Source organism: Apodemus sylvaticus, chromosome 3, assembly GCF_947179515.1.
Source record: "Apodemus sylvaticus chromosome 3, mApoSyl1.1, whole genome shotgun sequence".
Classification (NCBI taxonomy): domain Eukaryota; kingdom Metazoa; phylum Chordata; class Mammalia; order Rodentia; family Muridae; genus Apodemus; species Apodemus sylvaticus.
Genome location: NC_067474.1, coordinates 55468262 through 55494359, shown reverse-complemented (window position 1 = coordinate 55494359; position 26098 = coordinate 55468262). Strand labels below are relative to the sequence as shown.

The 26098-nt window shown below is 43.6% G+C and overlaps 1 protein-coding gene and 3 non-coding genes across 4 annotated transcripts in view; all 4 read left to right on the top strand.

Annotated features, from left to right (window-relative positions):
• Window positions 1-26098, top strand: part of Ubap2 (ubiquitin associated protein 2) — an 84850-nt gene that overhangs the window by 55390 nt on the left and 3362 nt on the right. The window contains exons 9-22 of the mRNA XM_052176266.1: window positions 2318-2383; window positions 5277-5329; window positions 6571-6638; window positions 10174-10363; window positions 12663-12879; window positions 14898-15169; window positions 15700-15872; window positions 16557-16770; window positions 19023-19062; window positions 21296-21476; window positions 22436-22505; window positions 24069-24255; window positions 24387-24478; window positions 24732-24779. Coding sequence (XP_052032226.1) covers window positions 2318-2383; window positions 5277-5329; window positions 6571-6638; window positions 10174-10363; window positions 12663-12879; window positions 14898-15169; window positions 15700-15872; window positions 16557-16770; window positions 19023-19062; window positions 21296-21476; window positions 22436-22505; window positions 24069-24255; window positions 24387-24478; window positions 24732-24779 — 1871 coding nt within the window. The remainder of the gene's footprint in view (window positions 1-2317; window positions 2384-5276; window positions 5330-6570; window positions 6639-10173; window positions 10364-12662; window positions 12880-14897; window positions 15170-15699; window positions 15873-16556; window positions 16771-19022; window positions 19063-21295; window positions 21477-22435; window positions 22506-24068; window positions 24256-24386; window positions 24479-24731; window positions 24780-26098) is intronic.
• On the top strand, window positions 9518-9597 carry LOC127682004 (small nucleolar RNA SNORD121A). Its single transcript, XR_007977311.1, has one exon. It is a non-coding gene; the product is annotated as a small nucleolar RNA SNORD121A (small nucleolar RNA).
• LOC127682005 (small nucleolar RNA SNORD121A) lies at window positions 10489-10566 on the top strand. Its single transcript, XR_007977312.1, has one exon. It is a non-coding gene; the product is annotated as a small nucleolar RNA SNORD121A (small nucleolar RNA).
• LOC127682006 (small nucleolar RNA SNORD121A) lies at window positions 20671-20746 on the top strand. Its single transcript, XR_007977313.1, has one exon. It is a non-coding gene; the product is annotated as a small nucleolar RNA SNORD121A (small nucleolar RNA).

The window sequence follows — 26098 nt, the reverse complement described above, 5'->3', positions numbered from 1 at the left end:
GCTTCTGCTTCTTGAGTAGCGGGTATTAAAATAAAAGCATGCATTGACATGCTCAGCTCTTTGTATTTTTCTGAAATTTATAAGTAGATAGTTGTTAGTTGTTTACCTAGAAATCTTCTGGTGAGTAATTCATGATAATCAAATTAACTCCTGAGGCTATATTTATGAAAACATAATTTAGACAATAAATTAGCAGTGTTTATTATATCCCAAATTATGAACTTAGAAGTTACAGCCTTTCATGGTGGCACCCAACTCTAATCCCAACATTTGAGAGGTAAAGGCAGGACGATCTGAAATTGAAGGTCAGCCTTGACTGTGTGGTTAGTTTGAGGCTAGGTAAAACCCTGTCTCAAGCAAGCAAACACATATATAATTCATGCCACTGGCTCAGAAGCATAACATAGTTAATGATTTATGAATGATGTATGGAGAAGTCAAAAGCTATTCATTAATATTAGTAAAGCTCTAATGTTCAGATGAGGCAGAATTTAGACTGAGGCAAAAGGATCACAAAGCTTGACAGCATAAACACTTCTTTGTGATAAATACTTGAAAAATGAGAGATGAGAGATTTATTTTGACACATAATTTCAGAAGCTTCAATTTGTAATGGCAGTCTTTTTAACATTTTGAGTCAAGAGAGTCTTTATGTAGACCAGGCTGGCCTTGAATTTACAGATTCACCTACCTCAGGTTCCCAGGTGCTGGGATTCCCACACTCTGCCTGCCTTCCTCCCTTCTCTCCTTCCTCCCTTCTCTCCTTCCTTCCCTCCATCTCCTTTGTTGTTAAGTTCACGATGAGGCCTTAGCATCAAGGCAAGCTGAGTGTACTGCAGTCTTCTGCCAGCCAGGAAGCAGAGAGGAATGGCCTGGTGAGTGCTTACCTCCCAAGGCCACACTCACTCTAAGGACCTACCTCTACTCCCAGTGAAGTTTCATTTACTGTGGTTTCCATAATAGCCCAGCATATTGACCCATCTGGGATACACCCTTCTGTACATGAGTCTTTTAAAGGACATGTCATATACAAACCATAATAGTCTAAGAGAAACTTCTTAGAAATTACTAGTAAAATTTATACTACTTGATAAGACACATCATGGAAAACAATTGGTTTTATACATTATAGATGATATCAAAATATAGTTTAATGCCCTCAGATGTGTACAGGTTACAGGTGTGATGTCCAATGCCATTTTTTATAAAAAATATAAATTGATATCAACAACTTGGAAGTTCTGTGTGCTTTTGTTAATATTAATAAGCTATTAGAAAGTAAAGTATAGTAAGTCAAAAATGATAATAACCATGTATCCTAGCAGTAGTGGGTTTGCTCATCATACACACAGCCCTGGGGTTAATTCCTGGTACCACCTGATCAAACAAACAGAAAACATCAAATGCCAAGGAATAAATTTAATGGTAACATGTGCTCAATAAACCTATCTAGAAATATATATAGACAATATTGGGTGGAATTAGAAATGACATGGACCATTTAAAAAATTCATGAATGTTTTGTGTGCCTTTATATGTCTGTATCCTGTGTATGCCTGGAGTTCACAGGTCGATTGAGGGTATTGATCCCTAGAAACTTGAGTCGCAGCAGGTTGTAAACACAGTGTGGGTTTCAAGAATTGAATCTGTGTCCTCTGCAAGAGCAACAAGTACTCTTAACGACTGCATGAACTTTCTAGCTCCAAAGAACACATTTGAAACCTTATTATAAATTTGAATTTTAATAGATATCTATCTTTGAATATAGTAATCTATTGTAATCCTTCTCATAAGCTTCCAGTCTCTTTAACAATTCAAATTACATGAGACCCTGACTCAGACCCTGACTTGTTTTGGGGTGTGTGTGTATGTGGGGAGAGCATGCTTTTTTGTTTGCTTTTGTTTGTTATTTTGAGGGACTTACTCTATATAGTTTTATAGTCCCCAATTTTGTGAGGGAGTCTAAGTGCATACACACAAGCTGTGAAGGTCAGAAACTTTCCACCAGTGGATTATAGGTAATGTACTCAGGCCGTCAGGCTTCCCAGCAAGTGCCATTACTCACTTAGCCATCTTCCAGGCCCTAATGGTTTAACATATCAATCCAGCAGAGTAAGTCATTTAACAAATAGAACCAATTACATGAAATAAAAATGATAAATACTAATAAGTATTGTTGATGCTTTGTTTCTAAAATTTTCCACGCAATGGTTTTGGGCCTTGATCCCTCTATGAGGAGGGACTGCTGTAATACATTAATTTTATTATCAATTTCTCTTGTTTTCATATATTAAAAGCTTTTTATTTTAATTGACAGAAGGGCTGGCAAAGTCTCATAGTATATCTCAGGAGCTGCCGAGTAAAAGTTCTTATGGAATTAAAGGTATGAAGAATGTTTTGTTTTGAAATTTGCATAGTTAAGTATCCTACAGAACTAAGTGTATCATTCATTGGTTGGCTGTTCATGGAGACTTTCTGGTGAGGTCTAGGCTTGAGTTTGACCCCAGTGCTACACAAGGAGGTGTGGTGCAGTGGAACAGGCTAAACAGAGATTGAGGCCAGCCTTGAAAGAAAAGAAACATTTACGCCTTCCTGAGTAAATGCAGCTCACCAATCTTGATGAGTTTTATCCTGGGGACAGATAAGGAGAGAACAGACACTGACAAGCTGTTGTCTGACCTCCACATTCATGCTATAGCACCTGTGACCCACCCCATTCCCACCACAACATAAATAAAAGTTGTGTGGTTCCTATACAATGGTTTTGGACTGAGTGTGGGGCTTGCTCAACTTTAATGTCACCACTGCAGGCAGAGGCACGTGCAAGGCCAGCCTCGTCTACACAGCGAGTTCTGGGGTAGCCAAGATCCCATCTCACAAAAACAATGAAAAAGAAAGGGAGGAGGAAGGAGATATTGTGTCATTCTTGCAAAACAAGCGTATGTATGATAACCCCTAATCTACTTTTGTAACTGTTGGTCTGGTTGCTTGCCCAGTGGTGCGCCCCAGATAGTTGCTGTTCCATCTCACCTCATAGCGGCTTCCTCCTCCCTCTCAAGTTCTCTCCTCCTCAGCCCCCAGCCAGGTAACTCAAAACCTGCCTACTTCTGTCTAATCCCGCCAGTAATTCGCTATACCAATTTTATTTAACCAATAATTTTAAATTAAGGAACAAGGTTTGCACAGCAAAATCTAATAAATGTGAGAATTCCCTCATAGGCAAGTAGATTATTGGGTACAGAATTTTAACATTACAGTACAGAGCAACAGACCAAATCTCAGCAGTTCTTACCTTCCTCATGGCCTCCCTCTCACTCACTCCTCCTGGGCTTTTAGTTTCAGATGTGCTGGACTTGAACCCAGAGCATTGCATAGACTGTGAATACTTAACTAGTGAACTAGATTCTCAGCCAGCTCAACCCAGACATACTGGTGGAGACTACAAAGGATGCCCTCAAAGTTATCCCATATGTTTTGGGGTATAGGACATTTCTGAAATTCAGTCGTTTGTATGAAATTCTTAATATAAAATTGGAGTGTTCTAGAATTGCTAAGAATTTGAGCCCACCTCTTTCCATAGCTGATGAGGGGCATTTTTATGCTGCTGGGTGTTTGGCAGGCTATGGCAACACATGCTTCTGGCTTTCCCCAGCATTTCCTGATAGAGCAATTATGGTGTTCAGCTCTCCTGCACACAGCTATTATTATGTATTATGTCCTTCTGCTTGGAAGCCAACTTAAGTTTCTTACCTGATTATGCATGGCCTCATTTGTGTTAATTCTGAACATAGAACAAGATGAAATTTATAGCAATGAGATGTGAGCTCTGCAGGAAAACATGTAGTATTGCTAATATTTTTTAATCGTGCTCACTAAACCTGATGGTCAGATTCAGATCTGATTTAATCTTCATATTAGGCTTAGGACAGATTTGCATTATAATAGTATTCCTTTAAATTTCTTATTTTACTTTTATGATATATGAACTTTTATATTCATGTGGGTACACATGCATGAAAATACATGCTTGTATAAGCTGAGGTCAGATCTGGGTGTCATTTCGTAGGAGCCATATCTTTTGTGTTTTGAGACTGGGTCTCTCACTTAGCTTGGAGCTTCCCGCAGGCTCAGCTGGCTGGCCCGTGAGCCTCAGGGATCGGCCTGCTATCATACTTTTGAGGATCAGCCATATGCCAGCACATCCAGCTTATTTTATGTGTGGAGGGAAACACTGAAAGTAAGTGCTCGGAGAGACTGGGGGGGACTTTAGGTGTCTTCCTCTATTGCTTTCCACCCTATTCCTTGGAGGCAGGGCTTCCTTCTGAACCAGAAGCACACTAAGCTTGCCGAGTGGTGAACTCCTGGTGTCTCACTGCCTGGCCATGCTCAGCCCTGACTTACCATTCTCCAGGCTTGCACAGCAAGGGCTCTTACCCACTGGGCTGTCTGTTTAGCCCCTGAGTGCTTTTTTATTTTAATCATGGATACTGAGTATGGATTTCAAATCCTCATATGTTTTTTTGTTTGGTTGGTTTTTTGGACATAGAGTTTTCTGTTTAGCCCTAGCTGTCCTACCTAATACTTACTCAGTAGACCAGGCTGACCTCAAAGTCACAGAAATCCACCTGCTTCTGCCACCTGAGTGCTGGGGTTAAAGGAATGCGCCACCACAGCCCAGCACATTCTCATACTTGTATAGTAAGCACTTCACTGTGCTAACTCTTCAGCTGTGTGTGTGTGTCTGTGTGTTGGCAATGCCAGAAATTGAGTCATGTGCTTACTAGACAAACAGTCTAATGTTAAGTAGGAACCTGCCCTGGTATTCCAATTTATTTAATTGTTTATTTTATATTGTTTGTTTGAGACATGCAGGGTCTCACTGTATAGTCCTTATTATCCCAGAACTATATGTACTAGGTTGGCCTTGAATTTACAGCGCTCCCTCCTAACTGCTGGGATTGAAGATGTGTCTCACCATATTATAGTATTTAATTTCTAAATAATGTATCATAAAGTGTAAATCGTTGATTGTGTTTATCTTTAGCATGTTTGCATGTTTTCTTACAGCCGAATTGCTAAAATATTTTGTAAATTGCTGTTTGGGAAATTTGATTTAAGCATATAGTTCTAGAGGTTTTATATAGAAAAATTAGGTTTTTGTCATTAATAGATTTAAAGAAATTTTGTTTCTTAGATTGTTAAGTAAATATGCAGGATCATTAAGTCGTTAGAGTTATGGGTGACTTTGTGCTGTACTGTTTTTTGTCCCCTGTCAGGTGCCTGGAAGAATTCTGTGGAGGAGTGGACAACAGAAGACTGGACTGAGGATGTAAGTGTCTGGGATCAGGTCAGACCTTTCTTCCCCTTCTCTTGCTGTGTCACAGCATTTCTACTTCACAAAAGGCCAGTGTCACTTATTTCATCATCTTAGCTTTTAGTTCTTTTGCTTCTGTCCCTTCTCAAATAGTTGTTTGGTTTTTTTTATTTTTTGTTTGTTTGTTTGTTTGTTTGTTTGTTTGTTTTCTCTAGCACATGGATCTCAGAAAGAAATTGGTGCTTTTAGGTTTTGTTGAGACTGTCTATTATAGCCCTGGCTGTCCTAGAACTCTAGACCAAACTGGTTGAATTCGGAGATCCTCTGCCTCAGGGGTGCTGGGATAAGGCACATTCTGCCACACTCAGCCTTTCTATCTTTAAAGATTGACCTTGAACTCAGGTCTGCATGCCTGTCTCCTGGGATTAAAGGTGTGCCCCAACATGTCTGAATCTAAACTGGCTAGGAACTTGCCCCCCAAATCTCTTAATCTGTTATCTCCTAGAACATAGGATTCAGTTCCATTTCACCCCCTGGTGCCCCTTTAATATCATATATTTTTTTCTTTCTTAAGTTGCTATGCTTGTTCAAAATGTTCTTCCTGAGACTTAACCAGAGAACAAACTCTTTGCTGGGCTATTTTGAGCCTTCCTTTGTCAATGCAAGTAATAATAATCTCTCTAACTTAGACTCAGGTAGACTCTTATAAGGGCCACATTCTTCACCAATATACCAGAAAACCAGTCTCTAGGCCACATTCTGAAATTTTTCTCCACTGAAAGCTCTTGGACCAGGTCTGTACAGTTCAAATCATACTCAGCAGCAAAGTCTTCCATATTCCTACTTGGATGGCCTATTGAGCCCTACTTAAAGCATTCTACTGCTTTCCAAAGTCCCAAAATTCGTATTTCTCTAAATAAAAGCATGGCTAAGCCCATCATAGCCATACTTCAGTCCCTGGTACCATTCTGGCTTAGTTAGGGCTTTACTGCTGTGAAGAGACACCATGACTAAGGCACGTCTTATAAAGACAACATTTAATTGAGACTGGTCCCTGTCATGTGAGGTCACTCCTGCAGGTGTGCTGAGCTGAGGCTCTGTCGCCAGGGAGATTCCATGATGGCTTTGTATGTTTCAGTCCTTTAGCACCCTCTGGCGGCCATAGTGATGCCTGGAAGGCTCCAGACACACATGCTTTGGTTCGTGTTTGTAACATTCCATTTGTAATATTCTTTTTCTCCTACCTTTCTATACAGCTTTCTGAAACAAAAGTATTCACTGCTTCATCTGTTCCAGCAGAGACTCCCGTCACACCTGGGCAGAGGTAAAGGCTTTTGCTGCTTTTTCTTTATATTTTTTCTCATTCAAAGCACAATTAAAACTTTATTTTTTAGGACAGCTGTTTAAATTTTTTACTCAGATCCTTTAGTTTACTCCTCTATTGTCCTCTGTCTCCTCCCCACAGTGTTCTGAGCGCCAGCTTTTTTATTAGTTGTGTCCAGTGGTGATTGGGTGACGGCTCTTCTTATGATTTGTTAGCAGTTTGGTAGAGATTATGCTAAACCTAGTTATAACTGGGCTAACTACTTACATTAGTAACTATTTACTGTAGTTATTAATTACTATAGTAATTAGTAATAGTATATCATAGTTATCTATTTACATTAGTTAACTTATTTCCTGCTCTTCAAACAGCCCAGACTGGTCTGGTTGTTATAATTCTTCTGCCTCTGCCTCCAGAGTTCTGGGTCTATATCATTAGTCTTAGCTAAAGCAATTACTTTTACTCATTTAAAGAATAAGCCAGGTGGTGTTGGCACATACCTTTACTTCCAGCACTCAGGAGGAATTCAGGGACTAGTCTAGAAATTTCTAGGACAGCCAGGACTACACACAGAGAGAGACCATATCTCAAAAAAAAAAAAAGGTAAACTTACTACATTAAATTCTTTGATTTCATGCATTTGTCTCCACCCTAGTTTAAGTGTCATTTTGAATAGATATATTAGTTAGAATATGCTTAAATTCCAGATGAAGAAGGGTTTTAGAGGTTAGCATGCTTTGTGTGTTTGTGAGAATATGTGTTTGGAGATTATGGAGATTACACTACAGATGCCCATGTCCTTCAAGAAGGCTGTCCATCCTGAAAATACTGCTTTCCGCTTGTCTGTTTGCTTTTGTGTGATTGTTGGTTCATATATGTTTGTGTTCGTGCATCCTGCCTATATGCCAGACGACTTGTGGAAGAAGTCAGACACCAGCAGGCATTTTGTGCGATTCCGTTTTTCTCCATCATGTGGGTTTCATAGATCAAATTCAGGTTGTCTAGCTTAGCAGGACGTGCCTTTACCCAGTGGGTCATGCTGCTGACCCTGGCCTACTCTTACTTTCCTTCATTGAGATAAATTTCTCAGGGACTGGGTTACTCTTAGCCGCCTCAGAGTCACATGTCTTCTCTCCAGTGCCACCATGCCCTGCATTTTTTCATACAGCTTTTGGATATCAAAGTCAGATCCTTATACTTGCAAGGATATCTCCTGACTGACTGAAGTCTTTCCGTGCGCAGCCCTCAGGACAGTCACACTCCTAAGGCTTCATTGGACATCAGCAGTGGTGCTTGTGCTCACGTGTCATCTCAGTTCTCAGGCTGCTGGAGAGGCATCCTAGATGGTTCGTTGTATGTACTGAGACTGCACAGAGTGTGCACATAGCTGGTTACTTTGTTTCCCTCGTGTGTGCTGTGCAGTCCAGGCTGCTCTCTCTCCCTCTCCCGGCAGTCGGACTGCCTCAGGTGCAAGGCCGCATGCCGGACTGCAGTGAGTGCTTACAGTAAGTACTGCTGTTTCCACAGTAACTCTAAGCACCTTTGAAAATGGTTTTAAAGGTCTTTGTGACTAACTCCTAAAGCTGTTCTCTGACCTTAATCCAAGCATGCAGGCACACATACACATACATGTTCTAAAGGTAATTTTAAAATTGTAAATGCTAGAGGGCCTGGGAAGATGTGTGTGCGTCTTAAAGTAGACACGCCTGAGTCAAGCATGTTAAAACCAAAATAAGACAAGGGCTTTATCAGAAGATGCAGCAGTTTTGAGTTTATGATTCATGCCCACTACCTTACCCTAAATTATGGATAGGTCTCTAAGTGGTCCTGAATCTTCTTAAAAGTTTTGAGAGAGGAGAGGAAACATGCATAGATCTCCATTGCATTTATGACTAAATGAATTTTCTTGTGGCCACTTTAAATTTTTAAGAAGGTAGTTGAGAATCCTGGAGATGGCTCAGTGGTTAAGTAAGAGCAGTTGTTTCTGCACAAGACCAAGTTTAGATTCCCAGCACACGTACGTGGCAACTCACAGCTGTTTCAAATTCCAGTTCCAGGAAGATCTGCTGTCCCCTTCTAATGCCCATTGGAAGGGCACGAGGCATGAATGCAAGTGAAATACTCATACATTAAATGAATAAATAGGAAAGTATACTGCACTGGGTGTGACGCTGACTCCCTTTTAACCTTAGCATTAGGAAGTAGAGGCAGGAGGAACAGGAGTCCAGAGCAAGGCTCGGGTTCAATATAAATGTGAGGACTTGAAACCCTATGTTAAAAAAAAAAAAAAAAACCCAGTCCACTAAGAACAACCTTGTCTTCACAAATTCTAAGCACAACTCATCAGAAGGCGCCAAGGAACCACAGACTCCACTGCTGCGATGACTGTTGTCCTTGGCAACTCACTCTTACTTCGGTATGATGTGTGTTTGTGTTCATTTGTTTCTTTGAGGTAGTGTCTCACATGTAATGTTGGCTGTCCTAGAACCTGCGTAGAGTACGCTGGCCTTAAACTCACAGAGATCTGCTTCCACCAGCCCTCCCAATTGTTTGGATTAAAGGCCTGTGCCACCCCTGCCTGGCTTAGTTCATGCAGTATGGGGTTTTGAGGAATTCATCTCTTAGCAGTAGTCATCAAGAGTTCATGGCTCTTATCTTACAGTTATTTTCTTTTCTTTTCTTTTTTTTTTCTTTTCCGAGACAGGGTTTCTCTGTGTATCCCTGGCTGTCCTGGAACTCACTCTGTAGACCAGGCTGGCCTCGAACTCAGAAATCCACCTGCCTCTGCCTCCCAAGTGCTAGGATTATAGGCGTGCGCCACCATGCCTGGCTTACAGTTATTTTCTTATAAATTGTAAAATGCTTACAGTAAATTTACGTCCCAGAAACAATGATGTGGTGATTTCCAAGCACATATCTGATGATTCTATGTGGAATTTAACTACTGAGTTTCCTGGGCCCAGGTAACAACTTCTTTACTTGTCAATGACCAGTAAACTGGAATAAAGGGTTCCTCATACTAATGGTTTTTAAGACCTTTCTTAGTGTGTGTGTGTGTGTGTGTGTGTGTGTGTGTGTGTCTATATTTGGGGTGTAAGTTGTGAATGTTACCGTATGTGATTGGTTCTCTCCTCCACTATGGTGAACCCTGGGATTGAACTCAGGCTGACAGGCTTTGGTGGCCAGGTGGCCGGTGTCTTTATTCTTTAAGCTACCCCACTGTTCCAAACTATGGTCTTATTAAATTGAAGAAATTTGAGTTCAATAATGGTATTTGTAAGGTATTACAATTCTTTTTTTTGAATCATTGGGATTCCTCCAATTCCAATGCACCTTCTAAAGTGCAGTTCACTCTGGTTCTGTAGCTCGTTTTTGGAAACCAGCTTCTCTTTTAACGGCTCTGAAACTCCATTTTCCTGTGGTTTTGCTTATGAATCTCTAGCTTGAATTTTGTTTGTCCTGATGTTCTCTCCAGTTGACTGGCTGGTGCGACTTGTTCATGACAGCTGATTGCATTTGTCTTTCATGTGCTTAGCATTGATCTGGTGGCCTTGCTCCACAAGCCTGCTCCTCCCACCCAAGCCACGGAAGTCAACTCCTTTGAAACGTCCCAGCAGCAGGGCTTTGGCCAAGCCCTTGTCTTCACAAATTCTCAGCACAACAATCAGATGGCACCAGGGACTGCAAACTCCACTTCTGCCAGCTCATACTCTCCTCAGAGTTTGGTAACTCACTTTTATATCAAGTTGGGGTCTTAAGGAATTCACCTATTGGCAACAGTTATCAAGAATTTGTGGTTCATACCTTGCCTTTAATTCCTCAAAAATAGTTGTGTTGTCAGTAGATCTTCAACCAGGAAACAATGATGTGATTTCCAAGCACATATCTGATGAGTCCATGTGGAATTTAGCTACTGAGTTTCCTGGCTGAGACAAAAACCTCTTTATAAATTCTTGTATGTGTGGTGACTGGGTTGATGTCATCCGAGAGTTTTCTAAAACTTTTCACTTTTTTGTATTTCTTGTGGCTGTGCTTGTGTGTATACATGTGTGCACACACCATGTCCCGCTTGAAGAGATTAGGGAAGAGCTTGTAGGAGCAGTTCTCACCCTCATCTCTGGATCGTCTAGGCAGCCAGAGTGATTGCTTTCCCCTTAGATGTTGTTTCAAAGTCAGCTTCTATTCTTAATGTTTTCCTTGTCTGTGTATTCCTAGTTTGCACTTTTCTTCTCTATTGTATAAAACATGTCACTTTCTCTTAAATTGCCAAATAATGTGGTAGAGGCCCTTCCTTCCCTTGGAATGTTTTCCTTGATGGTGTCACCACAGAAGCATGTGACTTCTTAGTGCCTTCAGTTCATCTGAAAGAATTCTATGATTGCTAGTGAAGACAAGAGGCAGGTAGGGTTTAGAAGCTTGGAAGGCGGTCTGCGAGGGCCATCTGGAGTCTTTTGTAGCACCAAGTAAATACAGAAGGAAGCCTTTGCTTTTTACTGACATGTCAGTGCGCGTTTCCTCTGCCTTTCCATTGCTATTGGTGTGATGTTTTCTGACTTCTAGAGTCTCTGGTCACTGAGGTCAGAGGTAGAGCTGGACCATCAAATCTGTTTCAGATGTTATAATGAATGCCTGGAGAAATTGTTTAGCATTTTAAGAGCTGTGACATTACTACTGTTTATAAACCATTGGGGGAAATTAATAAATAGCAATTTAATAATAATAGTAAAAATAGGACAGAAAAATAAGACAGAAAGAGTCGGAATGTGTGTGATTCGGGCTTAAATACTGTGTATGTATGTATTTTATACACATGCTTGTTGATACATGCTTCCTTGTGTCTTACTAGTTCAGTGAAGTAGCTGGACTTCAGAGACCCTATACTCAGTGTTAAGGAGAGCAGAGCAGTGGCCACAGTGAAAGTGCATCTGATAGAGTAGATGGATGATGGGTGCTGTGCCAGTGCCAAGAGTAACATTTGGGTAGACCTGAGCCAGATGATGCTTGAGCAGGACCACTACGATGGGGGCAGGAGCCATGATTGCCAGGCCTCGGCTACCCGTGATTTAGTGTCTGCCGTGGGGGACTCTAAATTTTCTAACTGGTGTATTCCAGACCTTAGAATATTGATAATAGTTAGGCATGGTGTTGCATACCTTTAATACCAGTGTCTGGGAGGCAAAAGCAAGTGGATTTCTGTGATTTGAGCCCAGCCTGGTCTACAGAGTAAGATCCAGGACAGCCAGGGCTACACAGAGAATCCCTGTCTCGGAAAACTGAAGGGGAAAAGAAGAATGTTGATGATAGAAATAACAGTTTTCTCTTCTTTGATGGGCCTTCCTCCGAGGCACACTCTGGAGGACAGAGCCTTGCTTTTGCTTAGTTATGGGATGGTTGTTGTTCTAGTCATCTGAGCGCAGGCCTGCCTGCCTGCCTGCCTGCCTGCTTGTAGAATGGATCAGGAGGCTCAGCCTGCCCTGCTCTTCCTACCACAGGGATGCTGGCCTCGAAGGCCTTGAAAGGTTTGTGTTTTGCTTTGTCATGCACATTTTTGTCATTTACATGTTTTGGGGTTTTTTTTTTTGTTTGTTTGTTTGCTTTGTTTTTGTTTTTTGAGGATCCAAACCATGGTCATCATGTTGTTTATTTATTATATGTAAGTACACTCCTATAGCTGTCTTCAAACACTTTTTCTTCTTGCTCTGTCCCCTCTCTTAATGTCTTGCAGTTTGGTTTTGAGAACCCATGAATTAAAAACAATAAATCAGTAGTAATAGATAAAACAAGTATTTGTTTTCTAAGTTTGTAGTAAATGTTTCTGTTGTCTTCACCTCACATCAGAATCGGGGAGGAATACAATTTTATTTAGAGCACCGTTGAGGCATAGTGGCAGGTCTTCCTGCACTATTCTCTAAATCAGGTTGTCCTGTCCAGATGATCCAGCTATAGTGTTCTTCCTTCTGAAGCCGTGTGTTTGCAAGCCTAGAGGCAAAATTAAGGGCCTGTTCTCTTTATATTTCTTTAAAGTCATCCGTCCTTGGCTCAGGATTTGGAGAGCTGGCTCAATCAAAAATGGTGAACATCTCCAATTCCCAGATTTTGGACAAGTTGAAACCACCAGGTTTGAGCCCATTTCCCGCCGCTTCAAGCGCACAGCAGAGCAACAGTGTGAGCCCCCCAGCCACCACTGCTACTTGGGACCTCAAGCCCTCGGCCCCCCAGCCTTCAGTCCTCAATCGTTTGGGTAAGTTTTCTGAACGTGTTTATTATATTGTCATCATCAAAGTGTGTTGTATGTCAACAGTATGGAGGGACAACAGTATGGTTGATCTTGCGGAGGACCCAGGGTGTAATCCTAGTGCCCACATGCTGACGCTCATGCTGTTGAGCTCCTGATTCAGGTTGTCCTGTGCCCTCTCCTGGCCTTGATGGGATGGGCACGTCCATAGATATGATACACAGGTATGCTCTTCAGGTAAACACCTATACACCTAAAAATAATGACTGTAGACCAGGCTGGCCTTGAACTCATAGAGATCCACTTGCCTCTGCTTCTAAAGTGCTGAGATTAAAGTCTAGCTTTACTCTTTATTTGTAAAGGGAGCATGTGTGAACTTGATGTTTTCTAAACAAAACTTTTATCAAAACCCCCTTGTACCATTAAGCTTTCATTTTCTAGATACTCTCATGTGAAAGCTGTGTGCAGGAATGGGGGGCTGTTTCCATTGGGTTACGTGGTTTTGCACTTAGCATAATGGCAGGCAGATTTCTGTGCTTGATGAAATGACTTGCTCTGCTCGGTACATGGGAGGGCCACTCCCTCAGTTCTGGTAGAAACTGGATTCATTCATAGGCAACCTTTGCCTAACAGATAGCATAATTCCATAAAGGAAACATAAAGCATAACAGATAGCATGATTCGATAAAGGAAAACAGATGTTGAGCACAAACCGTGTTTGTATAGACATTCTAGGCACAGCAACCCAGTCTTAATAGTTAAAGTATTGGCAGCTAACAAACATGCTGGATCTAGCCAGCCAGCATTTAAACACACCCTTCACAGCCTCTGCTGCTAGTGTTCCTGTATAATTCATAAGAAGAGACGTTTAAAGACAGAAGCATGTTGTTTCTGTATTCTGTGTGAAGCCTTGTTGGCACAGGCCTCATTCCAGGTGGAAATGAACTTACTTAGAGGGGATGAGCTACTTTAATTTTTTTTTTTTCCTTTTTAAACAGGGCTTTGTTCCCAGGCAGACTTTTTACTTACAATGCTCCTGCCTCAGCCTTCTAAAGTTCTAAGATTTCAGGCATGCATCCAAACACCCAAATAGTTTGCATTTCTCTTACATGATTTCATTTCAATACAGCCAGAAGAAATTTTAAAAAAAGGAAAGTTATAATTGGCATATTCTAACAATTGTTCTTGTATTGAGAAATGACTGGTATATTCATTCACCACTTTGTTTTTCATAGCTCATCCATATAGTTCCAGTTTAAAACAAAATAGACTGACCATCCTGAGTTCAGTGTCCTAAAAGAGAGGGACGAAGCCAGTGTGCAGAGGCCAGCATGCCGTGGCCTCTGTGTGGAAGTAAGGCTGATGCCTGTGTCTGTACCTTTGATTGTCAGGGTCCTTGGAACAGATCTGCTTCTCTACAGCAAGCAGGACAGCAGTGGGACACACCATGCTTGTCACACATTCTTTACAATTTTGTAACATTGACAGATTAGGTATAGTAATCAAAATAGCTTTTAAAGGTGTTCCAAATCGGTGGCTGAGGAGACAGTTCAGTTTGTGAAGTGCCTGTTGTGTAAGGTGGGATCATCTGTGTCAAAGCTGATAATAGTGACACACATTTGTAGTCCCTAGCACTGAGGAGGAAGACAGTGGAGCCCCTGGGGCTCAGGCCAGCCAAGGTCAGTGAGAGACCTTGTCTCAACACCATAAGGTAGAGAGAGCAACTCTGGAAAGCATTCAGTGTTAACCTCTGGGGACACGGACCACGGACACACACACACACACACCAGCAAAACTGTACATCTACTTCTCACCTAATGGACAGGTGTGTGCAGCATGGACATGTCTCCCTTCGCCTCTCTGCATTTGAGATGAGGAGCCATCATTCATGCACCTTTCCAGTTAATGCGTTCTGTGGGTTTTCTCTCCCCTCCTGCTGCCTGCTCTTTTCAGAAAACCAGAATGTCAGGGTGAAGGTGCTGCAGAATTACTAACTGCCGCTTGTTTTCCTTCTGCACTTACAGACTTCAAATCTCAGCCTGAACCGTCTCCAGTTCTCAGCCAATTGAGCCAGCGTCAGCAACACCAGACCCAGGCTGTGAGTGTTCCTCCTCCTGGTTTGGAGTCCTTTTCTTCTCTGGCAAAACCCCGAGAATCAACAGCTGGAGACGGTCCTTCTACTGTCAGCAGACTTTTGCAGCTTCCTAACATGACTGTTGAAAATATTGTATCTGCCCACCAACCACAGCCCAAACACATTAAACTCCCTAAGCGCCGGATACCTCCAGCTTCTAAGGTAGGCATTCCATCCTAAATTGGGAAAGTAGGTATAAAAACATTGTGTTAGTGTCTTCAATCAAAACTTGAAATGTCTTCAAGCATAGCATATTGCTTTGGGAGGACTTGGCCATCTTTTAGGTGCTTGGGCTAATTCTTAGAATGAATTCTTGCTGGGAGCCAGAGCCTCTAAGTGTAATTCAGAGTGATTGTGCTTTTGTGTATGGAATCTCATGGTGTGATTACCTGGCCAGATTGTGCTTTTACCACTCGGTGTCCCCGAAAGTAGCAGAGTACCCTCGCCTACTACCTCTCCTGGCACCTTCCCCAGCACCTCGAAAGCCAGTTGTAATATTAATGTGAACTATTCTTCCATGACCCATTAAGTTGTTTGCTCTGTTTCCCCTCACTGTTTCGATTTCTCTTCCTTTTCTCGTTCTCATTTGTTATTGCCAGTGTAGCTCAAGGAAGTTACTTGTTTGCATCTTTTGTAAGCCTGTGATGGCTGAAGTCCTTGCCCTCTGTCACTAATGAGTTCTGCTTTTGTAGGTTCCCGTGTCTGCCGTGGAAATGCCCGGGTCTTCAGATGTCACAGGGCTGAATGTTCAGTTTGGGGCCCTGGAATTTGGATCAGAGCCATCTCTCTCTGAGTTTGGATCAACAGCTTCAGCCAGTGAAAATAGTAATCAAATTCCTATCAGCTTGTACCCGAAGTCTTTAAGGTACAAACTCATTTCTTTGGTTGTGACTGAACATAGTCCTTTCTTTGCAAATCAAATCAAAATGGTATCAAGAGCTCAGTGAAGACCACATGGCAGTGGTTTTGCGAAGCTCCCAAAGGTGTTAAATTTCAGAGTCTGCTATGTACGCCCTGCTTGTTGACAAAATATGTGTCAGGACTGGTCTGATCTGGATGTTTCATGTGACTAGAACCATGTAAATGTGTGTTTGTGCCTCTTCTCACTTAAAGCTTTCAAAGATTGTCCGTGCCGTGTGTGGGCCTCTGGTGCTAAGCCTTTCACCGAGCAGATGTGGACATTCACAGTTGGTGGGCATTTAGGGTCTTTTCTTTTTCCTCGTGGTGGATCACACTACGCTGACCCCAGGTTTGCTTAGTAGCAGCAGCACTCTCCCCGTAATGGAGGAAGTGCCCAGCTCCTCCACAGCTTCCCAACACTATTTTGCTTCAGTGGAATATTTTGCAACTGGAAAGAGTTAAGATTTTTATAGTCTTTTTTTTTTTTCTTTTTTTCCTGTGATTAGAGGTGTAATACCTGATAAAGACTGCAGTGCCTTTGTGGCTAATGTCCCTCTAGTTTAGAATGTGATGCTGCACTGATTTTGTCTTTTTACTGAAGCTGTCAGATGGTAGCAGCGTGTGTCTAATCCTGTGTGTCTCTTTACAGTGAGCCCTCGAATGCCTCTTTCCCAATGACCAGTGCTGTGCAGAGCTCCACCTACACCACCTCAGTTGTCACCTCCTCCACGCTGACCAGCTCAGCCGTGAGCTCCACTAGCCCAGTAACAACTTCTTCCTCCTACGACCAGAGTTCTGTGCACACCAGGATTGCATACCAAAGCTCTGCGAGCCCGCCAGACTCAGCTCCAGGCTCTGCTGCTGTAAGTGGGTCTTTGGAGTTTTTTTTCCTAGGCTGTCCTCCTTCAAAGTTAGTGTACAGTTTGGCAAGGTATGCTTTAACTAGTGCTTTATTTGTTGCTGTGTGTGTGTTGGAGTGTTTATATCTGCAGTGCATACATGTGGAAGCCAGAGGGCAGCTTACAGGAGACACTCAGTCTCTATTGTCTGTGTCCCAGGTATCTAACTCAGGCCATTAGTCTTGCTTGGGAGTTGGTGCCTTTCCTCACAGCCATCTTACTGGCCCAGCATAGTACTTTAGGGAACAATTTGATGGACATACTGTGCCATTTATCAACATAATAGCAGTATCTTTCTCTCCAGGAGAAAGCATTGGTTACCACTATAACTGGCTTGTCATTGTTAACCAGTAGGCTGAATTGTTGCAGACAAGGGTCACAGCTGAGGAAGACTGTTGATAATAGTTCTTCTCTCCCAGTACCTTGAGGGCTAGCCAATAGAGAGGAAGTTTTCTATCCCAGTCCACTTGGTGTCTGTCATTGGTACTATAGCATGGAACTATAGCAGTAAGGTCTTTGGATGTGCTCTGATGAGATCCATCAGCAGTGATAAGATAGCTTGTATTGGGTTGGACCTTCTTGGTAAAGGATTATAGGATAGGCTATCTGGCTTCCAGTACTGGGATTTTTGTTTACTAACTTATTGCTTCTGAGAATAGCACACTGGCTGTGTCCATTGAAACAGTCTCAAGGACCCATTTTGTTGGCGTTTCAGAGAAAAGCAACAGGACAAATAAAGTATAAATCTTGTCAGCTGCTAAGATGAGGCAGAGGGAAAAGAAAGATGGACGAGACGTGGGTAGGCAAGCAACTGTGGACAGGAGCCTCAGAGCAGTAACATGAAGGCCCACCCAGCACTCAGGCTGTGTGTAGTGGGTCCTAAGACTTGGGTTATAGGGACTGGAGAGATGGCTCAGTGGGTAAGAACACCAACTGCTCTTCCAAAGGTCCTGAGTTCAAATCTTAGCAACCACATGGTGGCTCACAACCATCCATAACGAGATCTGATGCCCTCTTCTGGTGTCTGAAGACAGCTACAGTGTACTTACATATAATTAATAAATAAATCTCTTAAGAAAACAAAGAAAACAAACAAAAACTGAGATCCACCATCTGGGTGCTGGGAAGCAAATTCAGATCCTCTGAAAGAACAGCTAACCCTTTTCTGCTGTGCCGTCTCTCCAGTCCTCCTTCAACATTTCTTAATATAAAAAAGGTATTTCAGCTTCTTTTCCCACTGCACCCTCTTCCTGGGGATAGTGTCTGAGTGTACTGATGCTGCCCACTCAGTCCTCCCCAGTATGCGGAGGAAGGTGTCAGTTTGTAAAGATTCTTGTTTTGGTCCACCATGGTGTCTCGGCTGTGTTCAAACCAGTTGTTTGTGGTTTTTTATTTTGTGGACAGCATAGTCAAAACTTAATCTGTACTGTCAACTTCAAGAAAGCTGTGTTAGAATTTACATGCATATATGTATATACATGTATATGTATATATATATATATATTCTAGAATAATATATTATTTTTATTACAGAATTTCCATTATAAATGGAAAGTGTCATACAGTGTCATTATATTGGGACTTCATCTTCCTTATATGATGTAATAACCTGATAATTGTTTTAGACTTGCTTGTACTTTTTCTTTCCTGAATTCTGATTCTGTTTTTTGTTTTTGGTTTTGGTTTTGTTTTTTCGACACAGGGTTTCTCTGTGTAGCCCTGGCTGTCCTGGAGCTCATTCTGTAGACCAGGCTGGCCTCAAACTCAGAAATACGCCTGCCTCTGCCTCCCAGAGTGCTGGCATTACAGGCGTGCGCCACCACCACCCAGCTTCTGGTTTAGAAAATGCCTACTTCTTGTGATATATTAAAGCTAGTTGTATTGCTTCTCCTCATTTATTTTCATATTCCTTTATTTTAAAACAAAAGAATGAAAGAGATGCGAGCTGGAGAGGTTGCTCGAGTTTAAAGCCCACACTGAGCCAGCCTCAGGCAGCTCACAGGCACCTGTAACTCCTATCTCCTAGCTCTGGCTGGTACCTGAGTGACATACATTCACACAGATACACACGTGACAGCAAGTAAGATCTTTGAAAAAGATTAGAGACTCACTTCTTTGTTAACCTGTCGTGCATATGGTTGTAGCGTTCCTGATTGAGAGTCACCCTGGTGTTTGGGCATGTCTGCGTGTTAACTCTTTCTTTTTGTTCTTTGCAGAACGGACATGGTGGTGGTCGAAGTCAGCACACAGTAGACAGTAAGCATCTATTCTCGTTGTGGCTGGTGGAGACCAGACAGAGGAATGGCTAATGTTATGCAGAAAGCCCCAGTTGATTGGTGATTAATGCTCCAAAATCAGTACTTCCCTGTTTCCCCTGGAAACCACTTGTGCGTTTTTGAGAGGGTCTCACTCATAGTTCTGACTGGCCTGGAGCATTATGTAGAACATGCCAACCTTGAACTTGTGATAGCTGTGCTTACCTCTGTCTTCTGAGAGCCAGGATCAAGAATGCATGTTACCACACCATGCCCCAAAACTACTTTTTTGGTAGTTAGGTGTATCCCCTCAACCACAGGCTCATCTGGGAATCCCCGTGTGCAGCTCACAGGCTCTCTGCTCTAGCCACTCGCTCTCCCTTCCTGTGTTCCCTCAAGAGAGTATTTCCTGTGGACCCCTTAGTAAGTCGCCCATGAGTTGTGAAGGTACCTTTGGGCTCTGAATTTGGGGTGCAGTGCTTCACAAGAGTCTTCCTCCAGTTTGTTCAAGAACCAGTTTCATTATTAGAAGACTTAAGCCTTTTATTGTTCTTGTTTGTTTTTTTGTTTTTCTGGGACAGTGTTTCTCTATATGGCCTTGGCTGCCTGGACTTTGCTCTGTAGACAGCTGGCCTTGAACTCAAGAGATCCACCAGCCTCTGCTGCTGAGTGCTGGGATTAAAGACTAAAGACATACACCACCACCACCTGGCTAACTACAAGTGATCCTTCTTACACAACAAACAAATTCCAAATTTATGAATTGATCAACATTAACCTAGTAATCTTCTCTGAGTTCTTATCAGATTGATTGAGACTAAAATGGCGTCAATAAAACCCAATTGCAAAAAATTTATAGCCCATTCCTCCATTATCCACACTGGATTGAATCATTGCTGTTCTTCCACACAGCCCTAATTATTTATATCCTAGTGTCAGTGTCCACCCCATTCCTTCTCATTCACATCCATATCTTGTCTCACACAAATGAACAATAAAATACCCATTATACCATTTATATCCTCTACAATTCGTCTGCCACTTTGAGGTCTCTTCTCTAATCGAATTCACATGCAATATTATAGCAACATCAATGGCTGTAATAGCCCTACACAATTTTTTTACATATGCCTAATTTCTGCCACCACACTATCTTGCTAGCCATCAACAGTATTAAAATATTTAATATTAGCTCAGTCAATAGAGTGCCTACCTACCATACATACAGCTCTGAGTTCTATCTCCAGGACTACATACAAATATGGAAGCCTATAATAGTAACATTTGGAAGGCAGGAGAGTCAGAGGTTCTTGGTCATTCCTGACTACATAGTGAGTTGAGATCCTGTCTCTAAAAGAAAAGACTAAACAACAGCCCTTCCCCCTAAAGGGAGCAAAAATATCAAAGGTGCAGTGGTGCATAGAGCAGCTTCAGCCTTCAGGAGTTCAGAGTCAGCCACCATTACTTAGAGAGTTCCAGGTTGCCCTGTGCTACAGGAAGCTTTTGTGGCTTGACTCTCCCGCTGGCTTTCAGCTCTCTCTTCCTGTTAAGAGTAGGGTGCGTCCTCACAGGGATGTCTGCAAGAGGGAATGCAGATTCTCTCTCCTACCTGGAAGAGACGATGATGTTTCCAAGCACATATCTGATTTATATGTGTGGATGATAACAATGCTGAGTCTTTTCGGAAGGTCATTAATTGTGTTCATGACATCCCTGAAACATAAATCTTACTATCTGTGCTCTGTGAATAATCTTTTGAAACAAAACCCAAGAAAGTTCCCACTGTGCATTTGAAGTTCCTGTTGGTTTGAATTCTTCCTGCAGCACCTTCTCACGTTTGCCCTCCAGTGCCTTTGTGCTCTGGTAACCTGTGCCTTTGCTGGTACCAAGTGGTTGGAAGTGCACAGGGCGCGTCTGGCACATCTGCCCTTCACTCCCTCATGCCATGCTTTTGAAAGGAAATTGGTTTCACTGTGTACACATCAGAATTTGCCCAGCTTTTCTGGGTGCTTATGTCAAGCTTCTGGAAATGGGAGACATATGTCCCAGTCAAGACAATTTAAAGGTGTCATTTCTGTTGTTTGTCCAAACCTATCACATCTGGTTCTGTAGTCCTGTCAGGAAGAAATAGAGCTGTCTGATGACATGCTTGTCCACAGTTGCAGGAAACATAATGTGCTGTACCATAGCCAGCTGTGTGTGACAAGATACTGACTGTGGCTCCTGTCTTACAGCTACTTCATCCGGTCCGGCTCCAAAGAAGCCAGAGCCCTCTGCCCTCCCCAGTGTGAGCGCCCTGCCCAGCCCCGCCTCCTGCCCCGCCCTGCTGCCCTCCTCATCCCAGCACACTGCCACTGTACCCTCTCTGACGGCCTCTGCTGAACTGGCCAGCAGCTCTCTTTCTCAGCTCAGCAGGTCTGTGCATCACAACGAGAAGGGAGATGGAGGGAGATTGTGGGCTCCTGTTAAGCCTCAAGCCTCTTATGGGTTGTGTCATGTCCCCTGACCTGAGGACATAGCCTAGGGTTTGTCTGATATCCCAGAGTCACTAGGAATGAAAACCTTGACTCCATTCTGGGGGTGGTGGTGGTGGTGGTGGTGGTAGTGGTGGCACACGCTTTTAATCCCAGCACTTGGGAGGCAGAGGCAGGGGGATTTCTGAGTTCGAGGACAGTCTGGTATACAGAATGAGTTCCAGGACAGCCAGGGTTATACGGAGAAACCCTATCTCAAAAAAAACAAAAAAGAAGAAAGCAAGAAAAGAAAACCTTGATTCCTCCTACTATTTCTGCTCGCAGAATCTGAGGTTTCCTGGGGAGCAGAGAGACCACAGGCATATCCTTATTTCCTGTCCAGTTCTTAGCCCATCCATTTAATGTGGGGCGAGAATGATTGATAAGTGCTGGCTTAGGTTCATCTTGATTCCAGAGATATATTGTTGGAATAGGGTGCAAGAAAAGGAGTTAGCTTGTCACCCAGACCTTCTGGGTAGAGTTCTTGATCCATTTAGTTCAGAGCAGAAATGCTTGCCTGGAGCTCCGAATCTGGTGGAATTCAAGCTCTGCTCTTAGTTATAGCCATGTGTACATAGAACTCTCTTGATTGACCGGGTTCTGAGCTTTCTAGGTGCATTCCTGGTTTGACAAGTTTTATAACCAATAAAAGGTCATAAAGGCTGTGTCAGATATATGTCATAGTGAGTTGTCCTGTAGGTCATTTCTGAACACCAGAACTTTGCTACAGGATTCTGTGTAAAGTGCTGTCCAGGCATCTTCAGGGATAGGGGTGATTCTGATTATAGCCTGTCAGACCAGGTAGGTACTGCTTCTGTGGACAAGCGCACTTTGGACATGTGGTCCCTGTTTTATCTTTAGCTCCCTCTCTGGCCACCAGAACAGCTTGACCTCTGCACATGCAACACGTTCCACGAGCACGCCACACACTGTAAGTGCCCACCCCTTCTGATCACTACCAGACCTGCCTTCCATGGTTAACAGGATGTTGGTTAATTTTGATCTGAGATTGATGAAGCCAGAGTCTCATGGTTCGCTGCCTTAGAACCCTGTGCTTTGTCTCTGGAGATCGGGTGTGTGCGCTTGATATCAAGGACTCAAGAGTGCTCTTTCAATTACAGGGCACATCTGGTCAGCAGGAACAGTTTGTTTCTTGGTCTCTTTTAGTTGACACTTTGTTGCTGATAGGTTTATTTCTAATTCCTGTTTGCAGATATCTTTAATTGTCCTGCTCTTGGCCTAAAAGATGTAATTAAGTTGCATCCTATTGTATTCCTGTCATGGGGGCTTTGCTAGAGGTTGTGATTATACACCCACTTTAATCTGCTGTTTGCCCATGCTTAGAGATAGACAGTTTGAGGGAAGAAGTTTTTAAGAAGTCCAGAAGTTGGGGCTGGAGAGATGGCTTAGTGGTTAAGAGCACTGACTGCTCTTCCGAAGGTCCTAAGTTCAAATCCCAGCAACCACATGGTGGCTAACAACCATCTGTAATGGGATCAGATGCCCTCCTCTGGGGTGTCTGAAGATAGCTACAGTGTACTTACATATAATAAATAAATAAAAATCACATTCTTTAAAAAAAAAAAAAGAAGTCCAGAAGTCCAGACCAGGATGCTACAAGGTGGAAGCATCGACTAGGGGATGCCCTTAACTTATTTCCTCCAAACATGGAAATGCAATGTTAATGAGTGTTTGCCCATATTAGTATGTGCACCATGTATGTGCCTGTTACCCATGGAGGTCAGGAAGAGTGTATCAGAGTCTCTAGATTTAAAGCTACAAAGAGTTATGAAACACCAAGTATATGCTCTGGACCAAACCTAGGTCAGCAAGAGCAGCCTGTGGTTTTAATCACTGCGCCATCTCGACAGCACCCTTTTTATTTATATGTATGTGTCCACTTGTGTGTGTGTGTGATTCCAGGTACCCATAAAGTCTACAGAAGGGTATTGAATCCCCTGGAGATGATGGAATTATAGTTGGTTGTGAGCCTTTTGATACAGATACTTGAAATAAAACTTAGATTGTAAGAGCCATACCACTAAGCCATCTTTCCTGCACCCCATGAGTAGTTTTTGTTTATGTATTCTTATGTATCTCTTTTCTGTCTGTTTCAGACAGCATTGTATAGGGATTTTCAGTATCTTGTCCTTCGTTGGGTTCCCATCCTTGGAGAGCTGCCTGACCTTTCCATGAGACTAGTTATGCCTGCAGTTTGCCCCGCTCTGCTTGTGTCACTGGGGTAGGCGCTGGGACTCCTAGAAGAGCAATAAGTACCCTTAAGGGCTGCTTGCTTGGTTGGATTGTCTGAGACGGTGTCACCGTCCTATGGCTGGCTCTGATGTGCTGCAGTCCCTGACACAGTGACTCGGTCAGCTCACTAGAGTCACCAAGTACTGGCCTTAGCTGTTCAGCCCTAGGACCATCGCTGTGACAGCTCCAGCTCTGTCTTCCCTGCAGTCAAACCCATGTGTCTTGGCGTTTCTTTTGCCAGCACGCGTGTGTGGAGAGCACCGCGTCCTCCGCCGCCTTCTCCACAGCAGCAGCCTCTGCTCCGAGTGCCCCGTCCTCTGCGGCTGTCCTGCCTGGAAGCATGAACACTGTGAGCAGCCTGTGCCTGGGTGGGACCACTGTGAGTGCACCTAGCAGCAGTACCAGGGCCACAGCCTTGGTGACCTCAGGTATGGACCCCAAGCCGCCTACAACCCGCTCAGTAGTGAACTTCCAGACCTGTGCCTCCACCCCCAAGCAGCCAAGGAGCCTCATTGAGAAATGGGTGATCCATTGTGTTTGGGCTTTTTTCTCTTTGTAGGCAAAGCACCCCCAAACCTGCCTCAAGGGGTGCCCCCCCTGTTACACAATCAGTACCTCGTGGGCCCTGGAGGGCTGCTTCCTGCTTACCCGGTGAGTAGGACTGAGTCCAGGTTGGCAGAGGGCTAGCCTGGCAGACCCGACTGCTGAGAGCGGTTGTGAGTTAGGCCAGGGCTGCTCGCCTGTCCGTCTCTACCTCATACATGACGGGTCCTTCTCCTTCCGGGTTCTATGTAGGTAGGGTCTTTTCCTGTAACAGCTGACCCAAGTCCCTTCTTGAGTGTGTCTGTTGTGGCCCCTGTGTGTCTGCAGTCTGGTCCTAATGCACTCACCACTTCTCCTGCAGATCTACGGCTATGACGAGCTCCAGATGCTGCAGTCACGGCTACCCGTGGTGAGTGACAGATGGCTTAGGGAGGATCTTGGCAGTGGAGACTCATAGGCTCCTTCCTTGCTTATTTGACAGCACTGTGCTTGGCCTTCGGAATCCTTGGCTATGGCTCCTCCACACCACGTCTGAGACGCTGTCTCATGGTGACATGCTCGGTTGGTCCATTGTCTTGTCAGATAAGGGCCCTTGCTCACACCTGAGGACTGAGGGACTCTGGGACCATGAGCACTCACTGTAAGACATGGCACTGTAAGACAAATGTATTGTCTTATTTTCCTACTCCATTTAAAGAAAACAAAACAACAAAACAAAACTAAAAACAGCTGACCATGGCGCTTATGTTCCTGTAATCCCAGCATTTGAGAGACTGAGCTTGAGTTCCAGACCAGCCTAGGCTACCTTCTGAGCTCCTGACTGAAAACAAACCTGTCATACAATCTTGCGAGTTGTGCCTGGAAATGTAATATCGCTCATCTCGGGCTGGCGCACATGGCTGCATTCACGAGGACAGCACTGCTGTTCTAGCTGAGGAGGAGGAGGAGGAGGAACAGTACATGCTGGCTGATTTTATAAAGTATCATGTGGGTTTAGCCTTCGCCTATATTTTCAAGACTGCTGGCCCTGGTGCTGCTATGTCACCTCAGCCAGGGCTGTCTGTATTCTGACCCTGGATCTAGGGCTAAGGTAATGGATGGATCTTGTGGGAAAGCCACCGTGAGAAGCTAGGAAGGTGAGGCAGGCCTGCTCTGCATGAGCAGGGTTTCCCTCTGGGCAGACAGTCTCAGCCTGATCCTTTCTAGGAATCTGTCAGTGACAGACACAATGCGGCCTTTCACGTTCTCCGAGGAAGAGACTGTCCAGGCACAGGCTGCCTGTGCTTGCCACACACGTCACTGTTTGCCGCCCGTGGTGGACAGCTGCAGGTAGCACCTCCGCTCTGTCTCCCGGAGGCCTTTCCGAGGGAGAGACTAGCTGAGGGCCTGCTGAGTCTAACAGGACGCAGAAGGGCCCCTAGGTAGAATCCAAGACACCTGAGGTGACGCTCACAGCTGCATTCACCTTAGGGGCTTTTCTTGCCGCTCCACCCACACCCAAGAGTCTCCTTTTCCTTGGATTTTCTGAGTATACAAATTTGGCCTGATGACCACAGGACAGAAGGCATTATGTCCCTGCAACTGAAGTTACTTGTTATAAGCTGCCAAGTGGGTGACTGGGAGAGCACCCAGTTTCCATGACCACCTGGCCATCTCTCCAGCCCCTCCTTTTTTATGATTAAAGGTGACATCTTAGAGGACATCCCCAGTGAGCCCACAGTGGAAACA